Source organism: Monopterus albus, unplaced genomic scaffold, assembly GCF_001952655.1.
Source record: "Monopterus albus unplaced genomic scaffold, M_albus_1.0 scaffold228.1, whole genome shotgun sequence".
Lineage (NCBI taxonomy): Eukaryota > Metazoa > Chordata > Actinopteri > Synbranchiformes > Synbranchidae > Monopterus > Monopterus albus.
In genome coordinates, this window is record NW_018128108.1 from 62,530 (window position 1) to 82,173 (window position 19,644).

Sequence of the window (19,644 nt, forward strand, 5' to 3'; positions counted from 1 at the left end):
TGTGTGTGTGTGTGCGTGCCTTTCCTCCTGTAGCTGTTGAGCGCAACAACTTGATGAGGCTGTCACAGAGTATCCCCTTCACCCCTGTGCGACCTAGAGGTAGGTCTGGATCACTGCCTCCCAAAATCTGTAATACTGCATAATTTTATTCATTTCATCATGTTTTGGTTTTTGAGATTCAGAAGGAGAGAAAGCTAAAGAAAGATCATCAGAAACATAGGGTTCAACATGAAGACAGCAATGTAGTGTTTAACATTATTTGTTTGCTGTGTGTTCCTTCAGGAGAGCAGGTGACTGTCTACCGCCTGGAGGAGAGCTCCCCCAACACTATCAACAACAGCATGTCTTCCTGGGCCCAGCGAAGCCTCTGTGCTAAAATCGAGTTCCTCAGCAAGGAGGAGATGGGCGGAGGACTCAGGCGGGCCCTCAAGGTGCTCTGCACTTGGTCAGAGTACGACATCCTGAAACCAGGACACCTGTATATAGTCAAGTCTTTCCTTCCTGAAGTGGTCCAAACCTGGCAGAGCATCTATAAGGAGGACACTGTGCTGCACCTTTGTCTCAGGGTAGGGAGGCACAGATGCATCATCTTATCTCATGTGCTGTAACACTGGGCTTAGTACCTCCACAGGAACTGAGATTAAAAGCCTTCAAGTTTATCTTGGCAGCGCTCCATGGATTTAGTTAGATTCAGGTCTGTGTAGATTTGAGCATGGCACCTCAGTGTTGAGGAGCTGCTGAATTGTTTTTACTGATCTCAAACAATCTTGTCATTTTAACTACATAGTGTTACTGTTAAGATCTAGTTGGCAAGTTTTTTTTTCTGCACAATGCTGGTTATTATGATGGAGAGTGAACGATGGGGATATGGTGGATACTCTACAATCTGGCAACCCTAAACTTCAGGATGTATTCGTCATTGTTGAGTACCTGCAGCCTGAAGCAGTATTTATATTTTAAATGGCTCAAGTGACATGATTTAAATACAGGTTTGAGCACTGCTGTAGCTCCATCACTTCCAGGGTGTGGTGGTGTTCTCTGCAGCTTTACAACCTGCCTTGCACTTTCTACCAGAAGTGCACGATAGTGTTTGCTTGTTCAAATACACTCCAATATGTCATAGTGCAGGACCTGAACTGTGGTTTTCCTGTGTCACTGCAGGAAATTCAGCAACAGAGAGCTGCACAGAAGCTGACGTTTGCCTTCAACCAAGTCAGGCCAAAGACAGTTCCTTATTCACCAAGGTAAGCATGCACTCAAGAGGGTTCACAGGGTGAAGACACAGACATGGCACCCTGAAACCTGAGTTGTGTGTGTGTGTGTGTGTGTGTGTGTGTTCAGGTTTCTGGAGGTGTTCCTGCTCTACTGTCACTCTGCTGGACAGTGGTTTGCTATAGAAGAGTGCATCACTGGGGAGTTCAGGAAGTTCAACAACAACAATGGAGATGAGATTGTGCCCACCAACCTCCTGGAGGAAACCATGCTGGCCTTCAGCCACTGGACCTACGAGTACACCCGTGGAGAGCTGCTGGTGCTCGACCTGCAGGGTAAAACACTCGGCACACACTCGGGACACATGATGAGGCCCACATACCGACACAGTGAATCCTTTACACTGCAGCAGCGATGGATAAAACGAGGCTTTCTGACGCACTAAACCAATAGAAAGCAATTGTTTTGAAAATTCATGGCATCTGCTGCTCAAATCTTTGACACTGCATTTGTATGGCTGGAGTAAATCTGAGACCAGGAAGACACAGCCAGATTGTAAGTGGTTTTAATGTTTTTATTATTAATGAAGCTTGTGTTATGAAAAGGGATCACTTTTAACATGACACTACCACTGTTCTTCAATACTGAGGCAGAATGAGAGGTACATGTAGTATTCAAAACCACAGCTGTGACATACTGAGTCTTCACTGGGGTGGCCACATAAAGCGAACCCTCGAAACATCTTGCTGTAATAATTTTGCTTTGAAAGGTCGATACAGTGTCGAGTCGTTGGCTTCGAGCTTAACATCACTACAATGTAGTCAAGTTCATCTGAAGTAGTTTTTTTGTTGCAATGAGAGAGTTGAACCAATTGGGCTTTTTGTTTTTGTTGTAATTGTGAAGTTCACATGGTTATGGCAAGTCATTGAGCTTAGCGAGCGTGCATGTTAGCGCACACACAGCATGTCCACTGGAGTTTTAATGCCAGTGGCTGAAAATACAAGGGTCAACATGTATGGTCATATGCCTACATCATCGTCATTTCTGTCTACATGCTTATAAAGCATGGTCTAACGAATGTATACACTATGGTCACATGGATTCTGTAGGTGCTCGTGTAGACTTGCTTCCATTGTTATGCAGAGGTACATAGTGATATGACCTAGTAGGAAGAGAGAGAGAGAGAGAGAGAGAGAGCACTGTAATGTGTTAAACTGTGTGGAACATGTAACAGGTTTGTTTTTGTTTTTTTTTTTTGTTTTTTTAACAACACGTATTCACTTTGCATGTGGAATTAACATGCTGAGCTCAATGGCTTGCCCTGTGGGGTGAGGAAGAGAGAGAGAGATAGAGAGAGAGAGCACTGTAATGTGTTAAACTGTGTGGAACATTTAACAGGTTTGTTTTTGTTTTTTTAACAACACGTATTAACTTTGCATGTGGAATTAACATGCTGAGCTCAATGGCTTGCCCTGTGGGGATGTAATTTATCTGTTGGTGGTGGCATGTGTTTACATTAATAGTCTTTCTCTATTGACTACACTTAGTCGAGTTGTATTGTTGGGTTTTCTTTTTAATGTCTTTGATAACGAAGCTTGTGTGTGTTTGTACCTCTGTAGGTGTGGGAGAGATTCTGACAGATCCCTCAGTCATAAAGAGCGGAGAGAAGGGGTAAGTACACTCTCCATTAATTCTTCACATCACCTTTTATCATTTAAGTGGCTTCTTGTGACTTAAAAATGAGTTCAGGTTCAACTTTACCAGCTGCCTTTTTGTTGTTGCAATGTTTCCTCTGAACGACTTCTGTGCGACTCCTGCAGATCCTATGATATGGTGTTTGGACCAGCCAACCTGGGCGATGACGCCATCAGGAACTTCCGTGCAAAACACCACTGCAACTCCTGCTGTCGGAAACTCAAACTTCCTGGTGAGAGATTTTACAGCTGCTGTCTGGTTACACGACTCCTGCACTGGATTACTGCTCAGCTGTGTTCATCTGTACAGGCCACACTCTCTATTTCTACTGATTCTACTGTTTGTGTTCTAATTCTAATCTGTAATGAAGCTGATGTTTTTCATTTTTTCTTGGTGTCAGATCTGAAAAGGAACGACTATACACCAGACAAGTTGACGTTCCCACAGGATGACCCTCCCAAGCCAGGGGGCAGCGTCAAGGAGTTCCGCCAGTCAATGAAACTGATGCTATGATCAGTGAACACTCACTTAAACATCTGTGTTTTGTGATTTTTATTTTGATAGCCAGCCATTTCCGGTGAAGTGCGGTTCTTTTCAAACTGGATAACAAGTGGCAGGTGGTGCAGCTAGTATTCTGAGACTAGAAATTCATGCTAAAAGTTTGACGTGAGCAAATGCTTCTTATCTCAAAAAAGTTGAATTGGAAGGGCATCACTGGTCCTTATTTCTATTTTAATGATAAGGTTTGTGAATCCTTTCAGAAGCATTTATAAAATTTCTTAATTCTTTTCATCCAGATGGCAATGATTACATTAAATGCACTAACAAAGGAAAAAAAATTCAATCATCTGTGGCAGCAGCAGGGTTGGAAAATGCCTGACCAATAATTTTATTAATCTCAAGCAACACCTACCTGCCCGTCAACCAAAATTCCTACTTGCCACATGCAGTGTTCATATTACCAAGACAGAAAAGGCCTGTGTTTTGAACAGAGTTAGTTGGCCTCTCTCTTCAGTTCTCCCCGTTGGAAAAGCCTGGACTTCCAAGGCTAGTTAACGGCTACGACCCAGGGCTGAAGCAGTTTAGTCATGAACTAGAGGTTCCCAACTAAGGTTTGGGGCTGCAGATCTGGACAGGTAACACTACCTGACAAATTTACAACTAAAAAGAAGTTGGATGCTGCAAGAAGTAAAACCAGACTTAAGATTGGTGTGGCTTTTGAACGAGGGCAACTAAGAGAAGAAAAGGGGGCTGAAAAGTGACGCCATGGTGGCCATGTTTATGATGGACAGATAATTATCACTTTTGTTTTGTTTGGGGGCATCTGTCTTCCTGAAATCTGTATGTAGGAGTCACGGAGTGCGAACAGTAGTGCATGTTGTGTTTTGGAGTGGCGGCTTTGGCGAGAAATTAGAACCAAAGGGTGGGATTTCTTCAGTTTTTCTACTTAAAATCAAGCTTCCTCTTGCTGGTTTTTCCAGGATCACCAACCCTACCTTTCAAATCAAAATTGCATCATGACATATTTTTAAATATTGGCAAAGACTATTGATGTAGGATCGTATCATGAGGACTGTGGTAATTTACACCCCTAATAAAAGATGATCAGCAGTTTTTGTATTGGCTAATAAAGATATAATATGAATTTCAAATCTTGTAAAATATAGGAAGATTGCAATGCAGCTTTTATAAAATGTAATTTTATTATATTTAAAGTGTCTTTTTTAACAGGGTACTATTGCCGTTTGTCATCTATTGTATGAGCAAATTACAATCTAGTGTATCTTATAGTCACTTATCTCTTATTAGCTCAACAGCTTATTTTTCTGGGGAAGTGACAAACTTAAGGCCATTTACTGTAAACATTATCATTTTAAATCAATTGTAAAAAGCTTTGGCAACAAGTCTGAAAAGAATAAGTATTGTATTATGGGGCCTGCGTTCAGAATAAAATTGTCCTGACACAAACAAGGCAGGCAGACAGAGGACCCCAGTGTGCACACAGGCAGACAGACAGGTACAGGTACAGTTTAACAAAGCTAAAACCAACTGAGGCAGACAAAACAGGCAGGCAGAAAACATGAGATGAAATACAAGTTGAAACCACACAGGTAATCCAGTATTAGTCCAAGGGAGCAGACAGGCAGAGTCCAAGTACAGGTGGTCCAAAAAAAAAAAAAAAAATAGAAGCAGTCAGTCTGAACACAGAGAAACTGGTGGAGAGGTAGGCAGGTGGCAAGAATGCTGGTAAGCATAACAGCTACACAACACAAAAGACAATCTGGCAATGAAACAAAGGGACCAGAAGGGCAAGGAAGCTAATCAGATAAGTGAAGACAGGTGTGGTGAGATCCGCTTTGGCTGCAGCTCCAGCAGAAGGTCGCTTTTTCATAGTTGTGCAACTCCAGACTGACGCACAACTGCCTGGAGATTATGACCATTCAAGGAAATCCTTACACCATCACATAAGACTTTATATTGTTAGTAAAAAAAGTCTCAAGTGAGAGTTTGCGAGGTGTACAAACCCAGTTGCTTCTGCACAGCAGTACTATAACATACGTGCACCTCATTGGTGTTGCCAGATTCTAAAAGAAAATGACCATCTGTTCACTGAAGTATCTGATGTTTCAACAGGCAAACAACAAATGCAAACACATTATACAGGTTATTCATTTAATATAAGGCAATGAAAGAAATCACATCATACAAACAAGTTGCACAAAAAGCCCAAAGTAGTTATCAAAATGTATCATAATGGATCTACAAGTAATTTAAAAACCCAACCCCCCCACCCCACCTACAACCACCTACCGCTGATGAAACTACTCTCAAGCCAAATATAAAGTGCTTTCTCATCTTGTTATATGCAATTATCACCAAGGCAAACTCATTACAGATTTCTGAACAGGCACTGAACAAGAAACATAAAACAGCAGTCATGTTTTAAGAATCTCTTTATCAATAACATGTTCTGTTGCTTTGTATATGTAATTAAAACTAATTTAAAAAAGATCCAGCTGTTGGGTCCGTGCTCAACACTAAGTCAGCACCTTTCTGCTATGGAGCCCTCAGTTCTTCTCTCTAATGAGAAAGGGAAAGAAACTGTTGATAAATCTTCAATTGAATGTTTTCATCACTGATGACCAGTGACAGACAAAGATGATTTTGATTTGTAAAGCACACTGCATATACAACAGAAGACGAGCAGTACATTCTACAGATGCCAAACCACAGAGAGAACATATCCCACAGTCCATGCCGCAGGTCTCCCAGGTTAACAACAAGCAACAACATGCAGAGGGCAGCATGAACATGTTGGTAACTGCATGAAGGATGCAGTGGTAAGAGTAGTAATCCCTGTTGACTGGAAATGACGAATGAGCAGAGAAACAGAATGACAAACAAACTGCTAATAAAGCTAACTGCAAAAATAAAGAAATGGGGGAATGGTATTCCAGGGCCACAGCTTTAACACAAGTTCACCTTGGAGTGTGGCTAAGGGGCTCTTCAGACATATCAGATTATTTTCAACTAGCTAGTACTGTACTGTCCAACCTTAAATCCTCCAAGTACTTTGTATTTAATCTCACTGACCCTGGACAACAGGAGTTAAAATGTCAAAAGAAAAAGGAGATCAAGAAAAAGCTGCTAGGAGAAGATGAGGCACTGCAGGATGCAACACTGTAAAGTGTCAGGGTAGATGCAGGGGAGAGGTTTGGTTGGAGGGAAGCACACCTGGCAACAGAGGTTCCCTGGATGAGTCCACAACCTGGTGAAGATGAAGCCAGGTCAGAATTGTGTTTTTCCTGCTCACTCTCACACACATGTTCATGCAATTTTCTCTAAGAATTTGTATGTTCTGAGTTCATCTAGAAATGTGACAAATGCTATGACCATAAAGGTTTTTTTGGTTGACTACAAACTGTGTGCATCTCTACATTAATGATGACAATTTTCCATACTATGAATATCGGGTCGGTTTCCTAACTTCCAGACAGAATTTGATTCGGTTCATGCCAGTTGGGTATGTAAACCCAGGGCCAGCGCTGCATATCATGTGTTGTGCATCAGGTACCACAATATATATTTCACCTACTGTAACTTTAAGAGAAATACAACTACTACAGACACCATTTAACTAATATATGGTGTCAATATATGGTGTCAAATCAAGCACATACGTGTCATGGGAACCAAAGTCCAAGAACGGTCTTCACGAAAAACTTGTGGTGAGGCACAGATCAAAGCAATGGTATAAAAACATTTCTAAATCTTTGAGTGTTCCCAGGAGCACAGTGGACTCAATTTTGAAAACGAAGATGTTTTGCCCTCCTCCCACTTTGGAGGCCTGTTCTAGGAACTAGCCTAAATTTTGGCACCCTCAGGAGGTAGTACTAAAATGAAGTGCCAGTACTTGAAGGTAGACAAGATAGGTGCTTGCAGGGTGTAGCTCGCGACTGGTTAAGTATCAGCCTTTTCATGTCTCAACTATTAGCGTTACAAGCACAGTGTGTAAACGGGCACTCTTAATGGTTTAGAAGTAAAGCGTGGCTTTTAGCAAGTGGCCCACAGGCAAAGCAGTGAAGATGTCGCTGCCTATGGCAGAGTGGCTAGAGGCTGTTTGTCAAAAAGCATTTAAAAAGGGCTCAGGGCATGTGGAAAAAGATTCTCTGATTTGATGAGAGAAAAACTTATATACATTTTTTTTTTTTAGGCAAAATGCCAAGCACTTTATCTGGAGAACGCCAGGCACTGCTCATCACCTGGTCAATACCATCCCTACAGTGAAGCATAAAAGTGGCAGCATCATGTTATGGGGGGCTTCTCAGCAGCAGAGAGGGAGGCTGGTTAGAACTGAGAGACAGATAAATGCAGCCAAATACACAGAGGTCCTTGAAGAAATCCTGCTACAAAATGTACAAGACCTGAGACTGCAGTGGCAGTTCACCCTTCAGCAGGGCAAATGACCTGAAGCAAACAGCCAAAACAACACTGGAATGGCTTCAGCACCGGTCTCCGAGTGGCCCACCCAGACTTAAACCCCACAGAACATCTGTGGTGTGAACCTGATGAACCTAGGAAAAATGGGCAACTGCCAAACCCAGGTTTGTCTACAATGCTTACAGAGACTTATCCAAAAAATGTACAGCTGTACCGACAAGTATCAGGTCAGATATCACCCTCTAGTACTTGTACTTATAAAAGTTGTTCAACACTACACACCTATAGTATTTAGTGGCAACATTATGTTAACCTCACACTGGCTGACCAGGTAGTTTGGTGGAGGAGAAAGAATTGTAGAGGATATTTTAAGATAAGTGACAATGACAAAAAACCGACTGCCAGCTCTGCTTCTCTGCTCTACATCTCAGACGGAAAGGGAGGGGCACTCATGGACACACAAATAACAGAGTAGACACACGGTTGTATTTTACTGAGACAATGACAATAAGTGGAACAAAATCAGTAACGGAGAAAGTACAAACAATTTACTGTATCAAACACCTGAACAAGCAGAACAAACTTTAATACATCTACACTCTCCCCACTGTCAACATCTAGTTCCCTGTTCACAAACTAAAGCCATATGGTACTCATTCTGCTTGTTATTACTTTCTGAATCCACAGTATGTGCTTCCAGTGCTGTACACCGATTTCTCCAAAGAAAGTACAATACGCAGGAATAGAGCTGATTGATAGATATATTTCAACTCACAGGACGTTTTCAAGTACAATGACAGCACGGTGATGTGTAATGTTTACTCAATATCTCTAGCTGCTGTGAACTATAAAATGAAGGCTAGATTCCAAGGGAGTTTGAAAGAGAACTCCAGGACCAGTAATAAAACCATTATGTCACATTATGACAGCTGATTCTATTGACCAAGATATTAATTTTCCTTAAGATGCCTCAAAATATTAGACATCTCTGACATATGCCGAGTGCAAAGCACAGCAGCACTAACACTTGAAGCTTTCATAAATAAAAATGTTCACAGTCACACTGTTCATATAATTTACCACAGGGACAAACACAGTAAAGGAACAGGAAAGCCTGGAATAACTTCCCTTGAAGCTGCCACTATTTTTTGCAAGAGCCTCAGGGTATCCAGTTTGACCTGTTTTCTCTCTGTTTATTTTCATAACAAGACAAACTGGAAATGACAAGCTAAGCAACTGCTATTGCAAGAGGGGAAGTTTTTACTATTTTGTAAAAACAACTTCACACCAAGTTTTTCATGGTGTGAAGTTGTTTTTACTCTGTAGGAAGTCTGAAAGCAAAAAGATTGCAGTTACTTTGTAGAGACAAAGGAAGATGCAGCAAACCTCACAGGGCTGGCCAGGAGATGGCTGGTTATGCTCGACAGTTATGCACTGGCAGCCTGGCACTAAAGCATGTACGCCTTGTTCAAATTAGCAAATATTTGCATTATACCCCAGATGCCTTGGCAACAAGCTTTGTTGTGTATATCAGATTAGTGTTTGGCTTCACAAATGACTCACAAAAAAGTATGTCACAGATAAAACAGGAATTAAGTTCATTGGGAATGGAACCTGTTTAAGAAGACCAAGGAAGTATCATCACAGCTATCAAGTACCACTACTGTGACAAACAAAAAAAAAAAAAAAAAAAACTCACAAAAAAGTATGTCACAGATAAAACAGGAATTAAGTTCATTGGGAATGGAACCTGTTTAAGAAGACCAAGGAAGTATCATCACAGCTATCAAGTACCACTACTGTGACAAACAAAAAAAAAAAAAAACCAAACACTTTACCTCATAGGTGGTTCCTGCCCAGAACCGTCTCATCTCTCGCCGACACGCAGCCACCACAGCAGAGGTTATCAGGGTGAAAGGCACCAGGTACAGCAGAGCAGGCTGACCCATCCCTGACAGCAGCATCACAGCAAATGTCACAATCATGCCCAGCAGATAGGCTACAGGGGAAAAGAGAGTTGAACAAATACTGAGAGAAAGACTAGGTCAGCTTACTGTGAATCTTGTACCACATACAGAAACAAGCAGTAAAAACTACTTAGTTTGGGAGACACCTGGTGGTCACACAGAAGAACGTCAGCATTTACCTCAACAGTGTCACAAAGGGCAAGTGCAAGAAGTTATACATTTGACAATTTTACAAAAAAACTAACATTTTGAGCTTCATAAACAGAGATGTTAAGGTGAAGGTGTTGCATTGAATTGCATACAGGTGTACCTAATAAAGTGGCCGGTCAGTGTTATTCAGCTAAGTCTAAAACTGTATGAAGTTCAGTCCCAAGTGTGTGTACAGCAAAGAAGCAAAAACCAAACAACACTGACAATGTATTTGTGCAACATATAATATACAGCGTTCTAAAATATGAAAACCAAAATTGCATACTACATTTCTTTTTGCGGTAGCAGTAATAGTATGATATCTGTACTTATTAGGACTAAAACATCAGTTAACTGGATAAGATGCATCTTCAGCTTTGAACAAACTATTTTTTTATCCCTATTTCCAAAGATGCAAGTCAAATTACTCTAAACAAGATATGTTGACTTGTGGGAATGTAAAGATATAATGTACAATATGAATGCAAAACAGTAGTTGAGCTGTGATATACCTATGCAGCAGCTGATGAAGTAGATCTTCTTTCTGCTGTTGATCAAAACATCAAACCTGCTGCAGTAGGCCACCAAGAGACCTGTTGGGTCAGTGAGAACGCAGAGGGTGAGTCTCACATCAGACCACGAATGTTTGCATTCATTTAGTATGTCTCAGCTCAGACACAGTGCTGCCAGTTGCATTTCTAACATAGCTGGTTTAAGACTTTTAAAACAAAAAGAAAGCAACAAATATGTTATTTCATTTGAGGAGTATGTAGACTTAATGACACTTCTGATTTCAGTGGAATGGTTAAAACATCTGGAATGGTGTTAAGAGTCTGATAGTGTATCAGCAGAGTTTGTGAAATAAAAAGAGGATAGCCACTGTATTGTACATTCATGTAACATTAGCAAAAAAGTTTCTCCGTTCTGACTAACAGCTCTTCAGAGGCAAGAGACAGATGCTTCTCAAATATGTATCTTTTAACCACTACGAGTGATATACTGTAGCTAAACTGGCCAGAAACCGTTGCCTGTGTTCAAGATATTACCAGGCAAACTTTATCTCGACCAGGACACTGTAAAAGAGATTTTTCAACTCAATTAGATTCTTCTGGTAAAAGAAAAGTTAAAAATAAATAAATAAATAAAAAACACCATCAGTTTAGGGAACCACTGATGGTAACGCTATGCCCTCACCTGGAACAATGATATCTCCATAACCCAGAATGGAGAACTGCATCCCACATAGGTTCTGAGCCCAAGCTGAGAACCGTGGGACACGCATCACCACTGGCAGCTGAAGGAAGAAAACATTGATGTTTAAAAATGACAAAGTGTGACAGGAGAACTGTTACGTATTTTGTGTTACACTAACTGAGTCTGTCAATCTGTCTACTTTATGTGAACTTCCCAAAGCTGTGACAAACTGGAGGACACATATTTGGATGTCTTGGTGTACAGTACTTCCTACTCTCTTGCTGTATTTGGTGACTCCAATCTGATTGACTTCTCAACTACTAATTAACTTGCCTTCCCTAGTGTGACGCAATCTGTGTGATCTATGTTTACAGCAAAGGACGAAGCTGATGTACAAATAGCTCTTGTTTTGCCATTATCACAGTAGGACAGCTATTGCCAAACACAAAACTATTCTTTTTGTTTGAAATGATTTGCAAAAGTTACATCTTGTATATTGACAGACTGCTGTTTCCACAAATGCTCACAAGCATACCAAGCAGATTTTCATACAATAATTAGCTAAAAAAAAAAAAAAAAAAATTTGTTGCAAGTACACAGGTATTCATTCCTAGTGAGTAGCATCTCAGAGAAATGCCATGCAGACAAAAAGGTACTACACTTTATTACAGTGATGTGATAACATTAAAACGCTGCCCGTAAACTAATTCAGCTTGAAAAGAACTGCTGTGTTCAACATGCAAAGTCAGATGACTGATCAACACCCAGTGAGAGTCTACATGTGTTTTTGTCCTTTTGCAGGGAAAGCACATCTAGATCCCCCAAGTGCCTTGTGTTCATTAGGAACCTATAAAGAAAAATGTAACAAACAACATACATACATATGAAGAAGCAACAAGAAAACTAGGCACACACAGCTTGTCCTGTATATTATATTATATTTATCTCAGTTCAAAGAAAACATTTTAAATGATCACTGTAGTAAGATATTTGATTGGTGTTTTCAGTCTCCCATTTGCGCCTGGGCAGGGTAGTCCATGTCTATAAAATATTGCACATATAAAAAGAAAAGCCAATTCAAACTCTCCACATATTTTTAAACACATACTTATCTATGCTGGGAAACCTTTGTAAAAGTGCCGTTTCTGCTCATGACCAATTACGTGAAAACATCTACAACCCCCAGCCCTCCCTGCCCACCTCACCATGTAGCATTAAAAGAATAAGGAGTGGATGGGTTAACAAGTCAAGCCTTACTTTCTCAGAGGGAGCCTGGGGTTCAGCGGGGACCTCCACCATGTTACCTTGTGCCTAAGACAGAGCACAGTTAGTCAGTCCATCATTCCCCTCCAGGCATCAACAACAAGCAGTACAGATCAGTCAGGATGTTAATAAAGCCAGTACAAACTTGACAGAGACAAGTTTGACAAGTTTAGCTTTTACCTTGTCGTTCCCACATACTGCTCTTGTTGAACACAAATGTTCTCCACCAGTTTGTTCATTCACAGAGTGATGTATCAGTACACAGTCTTCTGAGTAAACAACTCCCATAATTCAATGTTTGAGCTATAAGCATTAAAAACTATCCAGAGATACTGTAGTATGAAACTACTGTTGTTTCCTGAGATGATATAAAGAAAAACAGTGATGTTCCTCAAACATAAAACCATCTTGCTAGATATTAAAACTAATATAAAAAGACAGGCCATCCAACATCCCAAATCTTAAAATGTGTTTAAAAAAGGTGGAAAGAATGAATGTGCAACTGGATATTTTGGCAAATGCCTTAAACACATTTTGGTGGCGTTCCCTTTAAAGGCAGAAAGCAATGCAGTGGAACTTACCTTCTCAGCAGATGCATCAGGGCCGAGGGCAACCTGCACCATAATGCTAACTCCATTCTGTTGACAGGGAAAGAATGTCATTCATCTAGTTATATAAAACCACCACACATCACACACCAACACCAGAGCTACAAAAACCATCTTCTCTTCAGTGACATTAGATTTGCGTATGCTTCTCTTGACAAATCATCACTTCTTTACTCAAATTAATAGCAGAAAAAAAAAACGCCCCTTTGAAACCAGCGGCATCACTAACTATGTGAAAAGCATTAGAAAGTCAAAAATAAATATACCTTGGTGAAGAAAGGGGTGATAAAAACAAAGAAGACATCATACACAAGCAGGAGGCTCAGCAGAATCACACAGATCTGAGATAATAGGGGGAAAAAAAACATCACAGCTTTAGCACAAAAATGATGCATTTTAATAACTCACTATTCTAAGTTACATTACTGTCAGTTTAAATGTACAGATGTCTGTCTTTCTGATGCAAAGATCTACAGCATGCGACATACTAATGGCAGAGTACAACAAATATAAAAATGTATGTCTTTAAAAAGTATAACAATTACAGTATGAGAACTTCTTATGCCAAATAAAGTACAAAAGAAAACTATACTATATGATGAAAGATGAGGTACCTTGAAATTGGACAGTGAAATGGTCTTGATGAAGTTGAGACAGAAAGCGATGCCGAGGAGATCCTGCAAGATCCAGATCCATCTAAAAGGACACAAGTTATTTTACCTTGTGTTTATTATTAGCGTTTCAACTCAACTAGAGCAGTTAACTCGACTTACTGTATAGCACAGTAAGAGGGTGCATTGAGTTGAATACCATTAGTAATAACACCTGCCAATGAAGATCTAGCAAATAATCTTGACATCAAGCAATAATTCATCTGTATCTTTAGAGAAGTTTAAAGTTTTACATGTCAACTGAGGCTTCTAATCAATCTGACCCTCAGATTCACAAACTATCTGTATAACGGTATCTGCACAACTGCAATAAACTGTTTTTCAGGCAGCATGGCGCCTCGTAGCAAGGTTCAGGGTTCAAGCCTTTTTGTGTGGCGTTTGCACGTTCTCCCTGTGCCTGTGTGGGTTCTCTCCGGGTGCTCTGGCTTCCTCCCACAGTCCAAAGACATGCAGCTTAGGTTGACTGGCAGCTCTAAATTGCCCCTAAAAGTGAGTGTGTGTGTGGTCTGTTTCTATGTGTCAGCCCTGTGATAGACTGGCGACCTGTCCAGGGTGGACCCCGCCTCACACCCAATGTCAGCTAGGATTGGCTCTAGAGCCCAGTGAATAAATGCTCCCAAAAAGGTCATTTATTAAGCAATATTTTGACTTCACATCTTTATCAGACAATAGTCAACATATGACTACAACGGTCCATATATAGACTTCACCTAATTCAACCCAGGTGAGGATTTAAACGGTCAGATCTATAGATTATTTAGAAAACATTTGAATGAAATTGGCACAGAGACTGCATTTGTGTATGTCCTGACAGTACCTGTCTTCGTTTCTGTACACTCCCCAGACGACAGCAATGCTAATGCACACAGCAGCCAGGATGAGAGACCTCACAGAGAAGTTCCAATTTCTGATAGAGAAGCTAGAAAAAGATACAGCCACACACTCAAATAAAGAAAAGCAGCGGAGGCTAGTTTGCCAGGGTAACACACTTAGCAGACAACATCCGACACAACTCAGTTTAAAGGTTACTGTAATTATAGAGAAATCAGTAAAAGTAATATTTACACATATTCAATTATGCTGAGCTGTTCATGGTGTAGTATTTGACACATCAGCCACTCTGAATTTTACTATTAATTTCTGTAAAGTGATAAGATAATCTGTAGCCCTTTTATCATTATCTAACTATACATATATTTGCACAACACTAGTTGAACATATAAATGTGTCTAGATATAGTCTTTGTTGAAACAGTGATGCTCCTACCTCAAAGTGCCACAACCAATTTGATCCATAATCGCATCAATACAACTGAACAGTGCAGAGGCAGATGCCAGGCAGAATATAGCAATAATGATGTAAACTGGAAGGAAAAAGAAAACCAAATCACATAAACAAATACCGGATAATGTTTCTTTGCTAAATACACACTTTGATTTTTGTCCTGCTCACCAAGGACTTTGAAGAAGAAGTACATGAGGACCAGCATCCCACACATCAGGAGGACAAAGATAACCACTTTGAGGGGAGAGTACAGGGAAATCTCTCCACTGTCTGCTTTGCTTTCTCCCCTTCCTTCCCCTGCTGCACCACTATCCAACCGGTCCCTGCCACAAACAGAAAAACATCTGAAGTGGTACCTATTGTACTTGAATATGGTGGTTTCTAAAAAGAGAAACATGACCAGACATCATCCACAATAATGACACACTGATGGCTGGAACATACACTTCAGTACAATCCGTTACAACATCACTGCAGTAGGAAGGTTAAGAATTGCCTGAAGTTTGTCTGAAGACAAACTTCCACATAGTGTAAGTTTGTCTTCAGATTCACCTCACTTAAAAAATACAATATGTGTACTAAGACAATACCAGACACACATGAGAACACACAAGTTTACAAAATATAAAGAGAATATCCATCCATTAAATGACGATAATAATGACAACAGTAAAAAGAAGACTACAGCTCCATGAACTAGGAAACAAAATTATTTAACACTGATTGCATATGATTTTAGCAAAGTATTTATTTATGATTGGCAGCGTTAATGCCATCTATGTTCAACAATTCAACCTGGATATTATCTGTTAAATCACTGACCGTGTCACTGCATACTAACAAAAACGAGTCTAAACAACTGTGCTTTATTTTTAACATGTCATAATGTACAGGTCCAAGGTTTAGCCTACAGCTCTGTACATGCAACTGCAATATCTCACCTCTCACATGCCCCACTCCAGTAGCCACCCAAGGCGACAGTGCCAATGGCGATCAGTAGGATGACTGCAATGCTTGCATCTATCTTTGACTGAGGTGGAGCATACAGCTTTACCTGCATCCCTTCACCAAACACCTGAGGACATACAAAAAGACTGGACATTTAAAGAACAACTTTGCATCCAATTTCATTTTCTTTACCAAATTAACTTTGATAAAAAAAAAAAAAAAGAGTGGTAGAAAAACCAAATGGCACCAGAGAAAGTAAAGATTGTCTGACCTGCTGTGCTTCCAGAAAGTCCCTGTACCTCATGAGAGCCAGAGGAATATGTATCTTTGCATATGAGTCATTGATTGTTGGCGTGAACTGAAAATAGAAGAGTAGCACAGAATACATTTTATAAATACAAGCTGGTTAGACATGAGGGAAGTTCTTAAGTAGCCTTTGAAATTTCTGCCTTTTTTGATGGTATATTGTTAATCAAATACATTAATATCACAACACACCAATCATGACAACAACAAAAACTTTAGTATTTGTCTTTACACAGAAACCCCCATCTGCACCCTGGTCTTCCTTCACTTCCTTATTTCTGAATCACTTCTGTGTGTATCTTACATGTTACACTGGTATATCCTGACACTAGTATTATTATTATCAACTGTTACAGACAAAAACAAAAAGATAATTAGTCCTCCGTAAGAGTACGTTATCAATTTGACAGACACACGCACGCACACACACACACACACACACACAAATATCACATCCCTTTGTCCCTAATCCACCAATACAATACAGAAGGATGTAAATGTCCTACCATTGATGTGTTGCTGGCAATGAGTAAAGCTGTAGCTCCAAGGCTCTCGGCAACCAGAGCTTTCTGGCTGTAAGTACAGTCCCCCCTCATCACCACCAACACTTTGCCCTTTACTAGAGCTGGACTGACCCCTGAGCCATTACACAGCATAGTGGAGGTCATATTCTTCAGTGGATAAAAAACCTGGTGAAGCAAAGACAAGTGATTCAACAATTATGATAGCAGGAACATTTCCTGCCGTTCACCCTTTGGGAAACATAAGACTTACAGTCGATGCTGTTTTTGTATTGTTAATGTATTTGAAAAACATGTCATTATGGGCGTTTAATATTAAATAAAACAAAGCACCCCGATATTTCTGGTTACCACGAAATATAAGCAATAGAAACAAAATGGAACAATTTGTCAGTAAAAGTCAGTTACTTTCCGGCAGGGGAGTCCAGGATCGATTGTAGACAATGCAGTACTCCCTATCTGTACTTCCACCTGAAATGTGTAAAATCGCTTCTTGGCAATTTATCTGTTGGAGGAAGAAAATGTTATTCTCTAAGGTCTCACACTAACTTCAAAGTGGTGAAGAAAATATCTGAACTCAACAAAATTTAATCAGATTAAAATAATGAATCGGATAACCTTAATGCTTAAATGAGTGAACATAAAGCAACAGAGCGACCATATTCTGTATCTCAGCAGGCATGCATGTGATGCTTTGTACGTCTCAAAATCATTTAAATTAAACCATGGATTGCAAAAACCTCTGTTGATAACCATGTACACAATGAGGTCACAAAAAACATGACACTCACATTTTAAGGGGTCTAGTTGAAACTTTCATTTTTCACACTTCTAGGTCACACATTTATGTAAATCACTGGCATTTTTTTAAGGATTATTTTTAGATGTGTAGTTAGATTCAACACAAATTAAATGTCATTCCACTTCAAAATCAACAAATATGCATAATGGTGTGCGAAAAAGGTCAGCATGGATGCTAGGTTCACTTTATCTGTTTTTTTTATTTTGCGGTAGCGTTAATTCCACGTGCTAACTAGCAAACTAAACACTTAGTGTAAACACTGACAAACTAAACAACTGGTGGCTACACTGATCACAAACATGCCTCTGTGATCAATAAATCGCTAACTTTCTGAATTCTTTTAAGAAAACAACCACTTCCTTGTTAGCGTCGTGGCGGAGGACGTCAGGGGAATCACGCTCCGCTAAAACTAAAAGTTACAGCTCAGCTAAATTCGATTTTAACAGCAGTGGTATGCGATTTAATTTTGGTTTTGGGAAAGTTTGCCGGGTAATTTGGGCAAACTTTATCCACATTCACACCATCAACTGATACAGCAGATAACGTTATTAAACTCTGTAGTTTATAGTCAGACACCTCACTCGTGTTATCAAAGAAAAGCGTTTATGTGGATAGGTAACCTCAAGTTTTCCTAGCTTGGACAGCCGGTAGCTGAGGCTAACGTCAGAGCTAACCCACTGATAGCAGGCAGTCGTTTTGTTGGACAACACGTTCCTTCTAGTATAACACTACAATTTGACAACATACATTTAAACAATGAACAATAGACAGCTAACATGCATTACGACGGTAAAACTGGCTTATCAGGCCCGTCAACTGCTAACGCACAGCCAGTTCAGTTTCAGCTACTGGCGTCCTTAAACTTACCTGCGATACTATGAAAATGACGGGCAAAATAATAATTCTGACAGCTCTTTCCATGTTGGTAACATTCAAGGCTTGTCACATCGACGTCAACTGGCTTCTATATGGCACAGATACACTTTTATTAGCTAAGTTACTCGTATCGTCATCGTTTCGCTCGCTACCGCTGGTTTGTACTTCCTGTATTGGCTCGTGACAGCCCGGTTCCTGTTTCACTTCGCAGCGTGTCAACAACAGAGCCGAGCCGCACATGTATGCCAAGCCAATTTAACCTTTAATCAAACCACACACCTATCTGTAATTAACGTTTCATCTTAGATACCCATAACAGCGTTTCTCCTATAAAACGGCATTACCACTGATCAGAATTGTAATAAGATATTCACAATAATATTCTTATTAAGATATCTAGGCATACAACTTTAATTTTGCTAGGCAAACCCACACTTAAGAAATCTAATACTCCTGAAAAATTAAATTAACTGTTTTAACATTTAGTCACTCCTGGACGTGTGTTTCCAATAGTTTTCCTAGTCAAAAAGAACAGTGCCTAGTGTATATCCACAAAACGTCATTCTTCCTAGGACAAATGAAGTTGCTTTTGCTATTCATGTGTACTCTTACTTGGAAAAACTGTCATGTCAGATATCTAAAATCCGCTTGTTAGCCTACTAGTCATAATTTTTATTTCAGATATTCAAATGAAAAATTGATCCAGGCAGATAGCCATAATACATTTGGGGGTTGTGGGCAACCTCACGGAAAGAAAATATATTTCCAAATATATTATTTGTGAATATATGTCAGGTTTTTTTGTGTGTCTAAAATATATTGCAAAATATGCTGAATAATATCATGCATTAATATATTGCAATATATTGAATAATGCATTAGGCATTGCCGCTTTTCATATATTGAAAAAGGTGAAATATATGTTTATTTATATATTGTGATGTATGTAATTATATATTCCATAATACACTTCATAATATATGGAAATTTGAGTAACAAATTATGGTTGGAATATATGTATATATATATATTTACATTTATATTAGAACATGTAGGCAATATATGTAATATGAAGAAATACATGTTGCGATATATAACAATATATTTGTAAATATATACATATATATATTGCATGTGTGGTGTGTTTGCATGTATACACATATTGTG

The 19,644-nt window shown here is 39.6% G+C and overlaps 2 protein-coding genes across 3 annotated transcripts in view; one reads left to right on the plus strand and one right to left on the minus strand.

The window, feature by feature from the left end:
• Nucleotides 1–5,091, plus strand: part of trpm7 (transient receptor potential cation channel, subfamily M, member 7) — a 53,473-nt gene extending 48,382 nt beyond the window's left edge. Inside the window, exons 34-40 of the mRNA XM_020619931.1 lie at nt 34–99; nt 283–566; nt 1,162–1,244; nt 1,342–1,547; nt 2,832–2,883; nt 3,033–3,139; nt 3,308–5,091. Coding sequence (XP_020475587.1) covers nt 34–99; nt 283–566; nt 1,162–1,244; nt 1,342–1,547; nt 2,832–2,883; nt 3,033–3,139; nt 3,308–3,420 — 911 coding nt within the window. The 3' untranslated portion in view covers nt 3,421–5,091. The remainder of the gene's footprint in view (nt 1–33; nt 100–282; nt 567–1,161; nt 1,245–1,341; nt 1,548–2,831; nt 2,884–3,032; nt 3,140–3,307) is intronic.
• Nucleotides 5,092–5,196: 105 nt separating this feature from the next.
• sppl2a (signal peptide peptidase like 2A) lies at nt 5,197–18,723 on the minus strand. Of its 2 annotated transcripts, XM_020619930.1 has the most exons (17): nt 18,469–18,723; nt 17,216–17,304; nt 16,785–16,989; nt 16,244–16,330; nt 15,966–16,099; nt 15,193–15,347; nt 15,007–15,103; nt 14,558–14,659; nt 13,684–13,765; nt 13,336–13,410; nt 13,043–13,099; nt 12,456–12,509; nt 11,199–11,298; nt 10,517–10,597; nt 9,687–9,847; nt 6,643–6,676; nt 5,197–5,988 (listed from the first exon to the last, which is right to left on the minus strand). In XM_020619930.1, exons 1-17 carry the CDS (start codon nt 18,520–18,522, stop codon nt 5,951–5,953), a joined length of 1,605 nt encoding a protein of 534 aa, XP_020475586.1. In that variant the 5' UTR covers nt 18,523–18,723; the 3' UTR covers nt 5,197–5,950. The 2 variants fall into 2 exon arrangements, with proteins under 2 accessions (XP_020475586.1, XP_020475585.1); XM_020619929.1 differs by lacking the exons at nt 6,643–6,676; nt 17,216–17,304; nt 18,469–18,723 and having other exon boundaries at nt 16,785–16,986.
• Between the last annotated feature and the right edge of the window lie 921 nt (nt 18,724–19,644).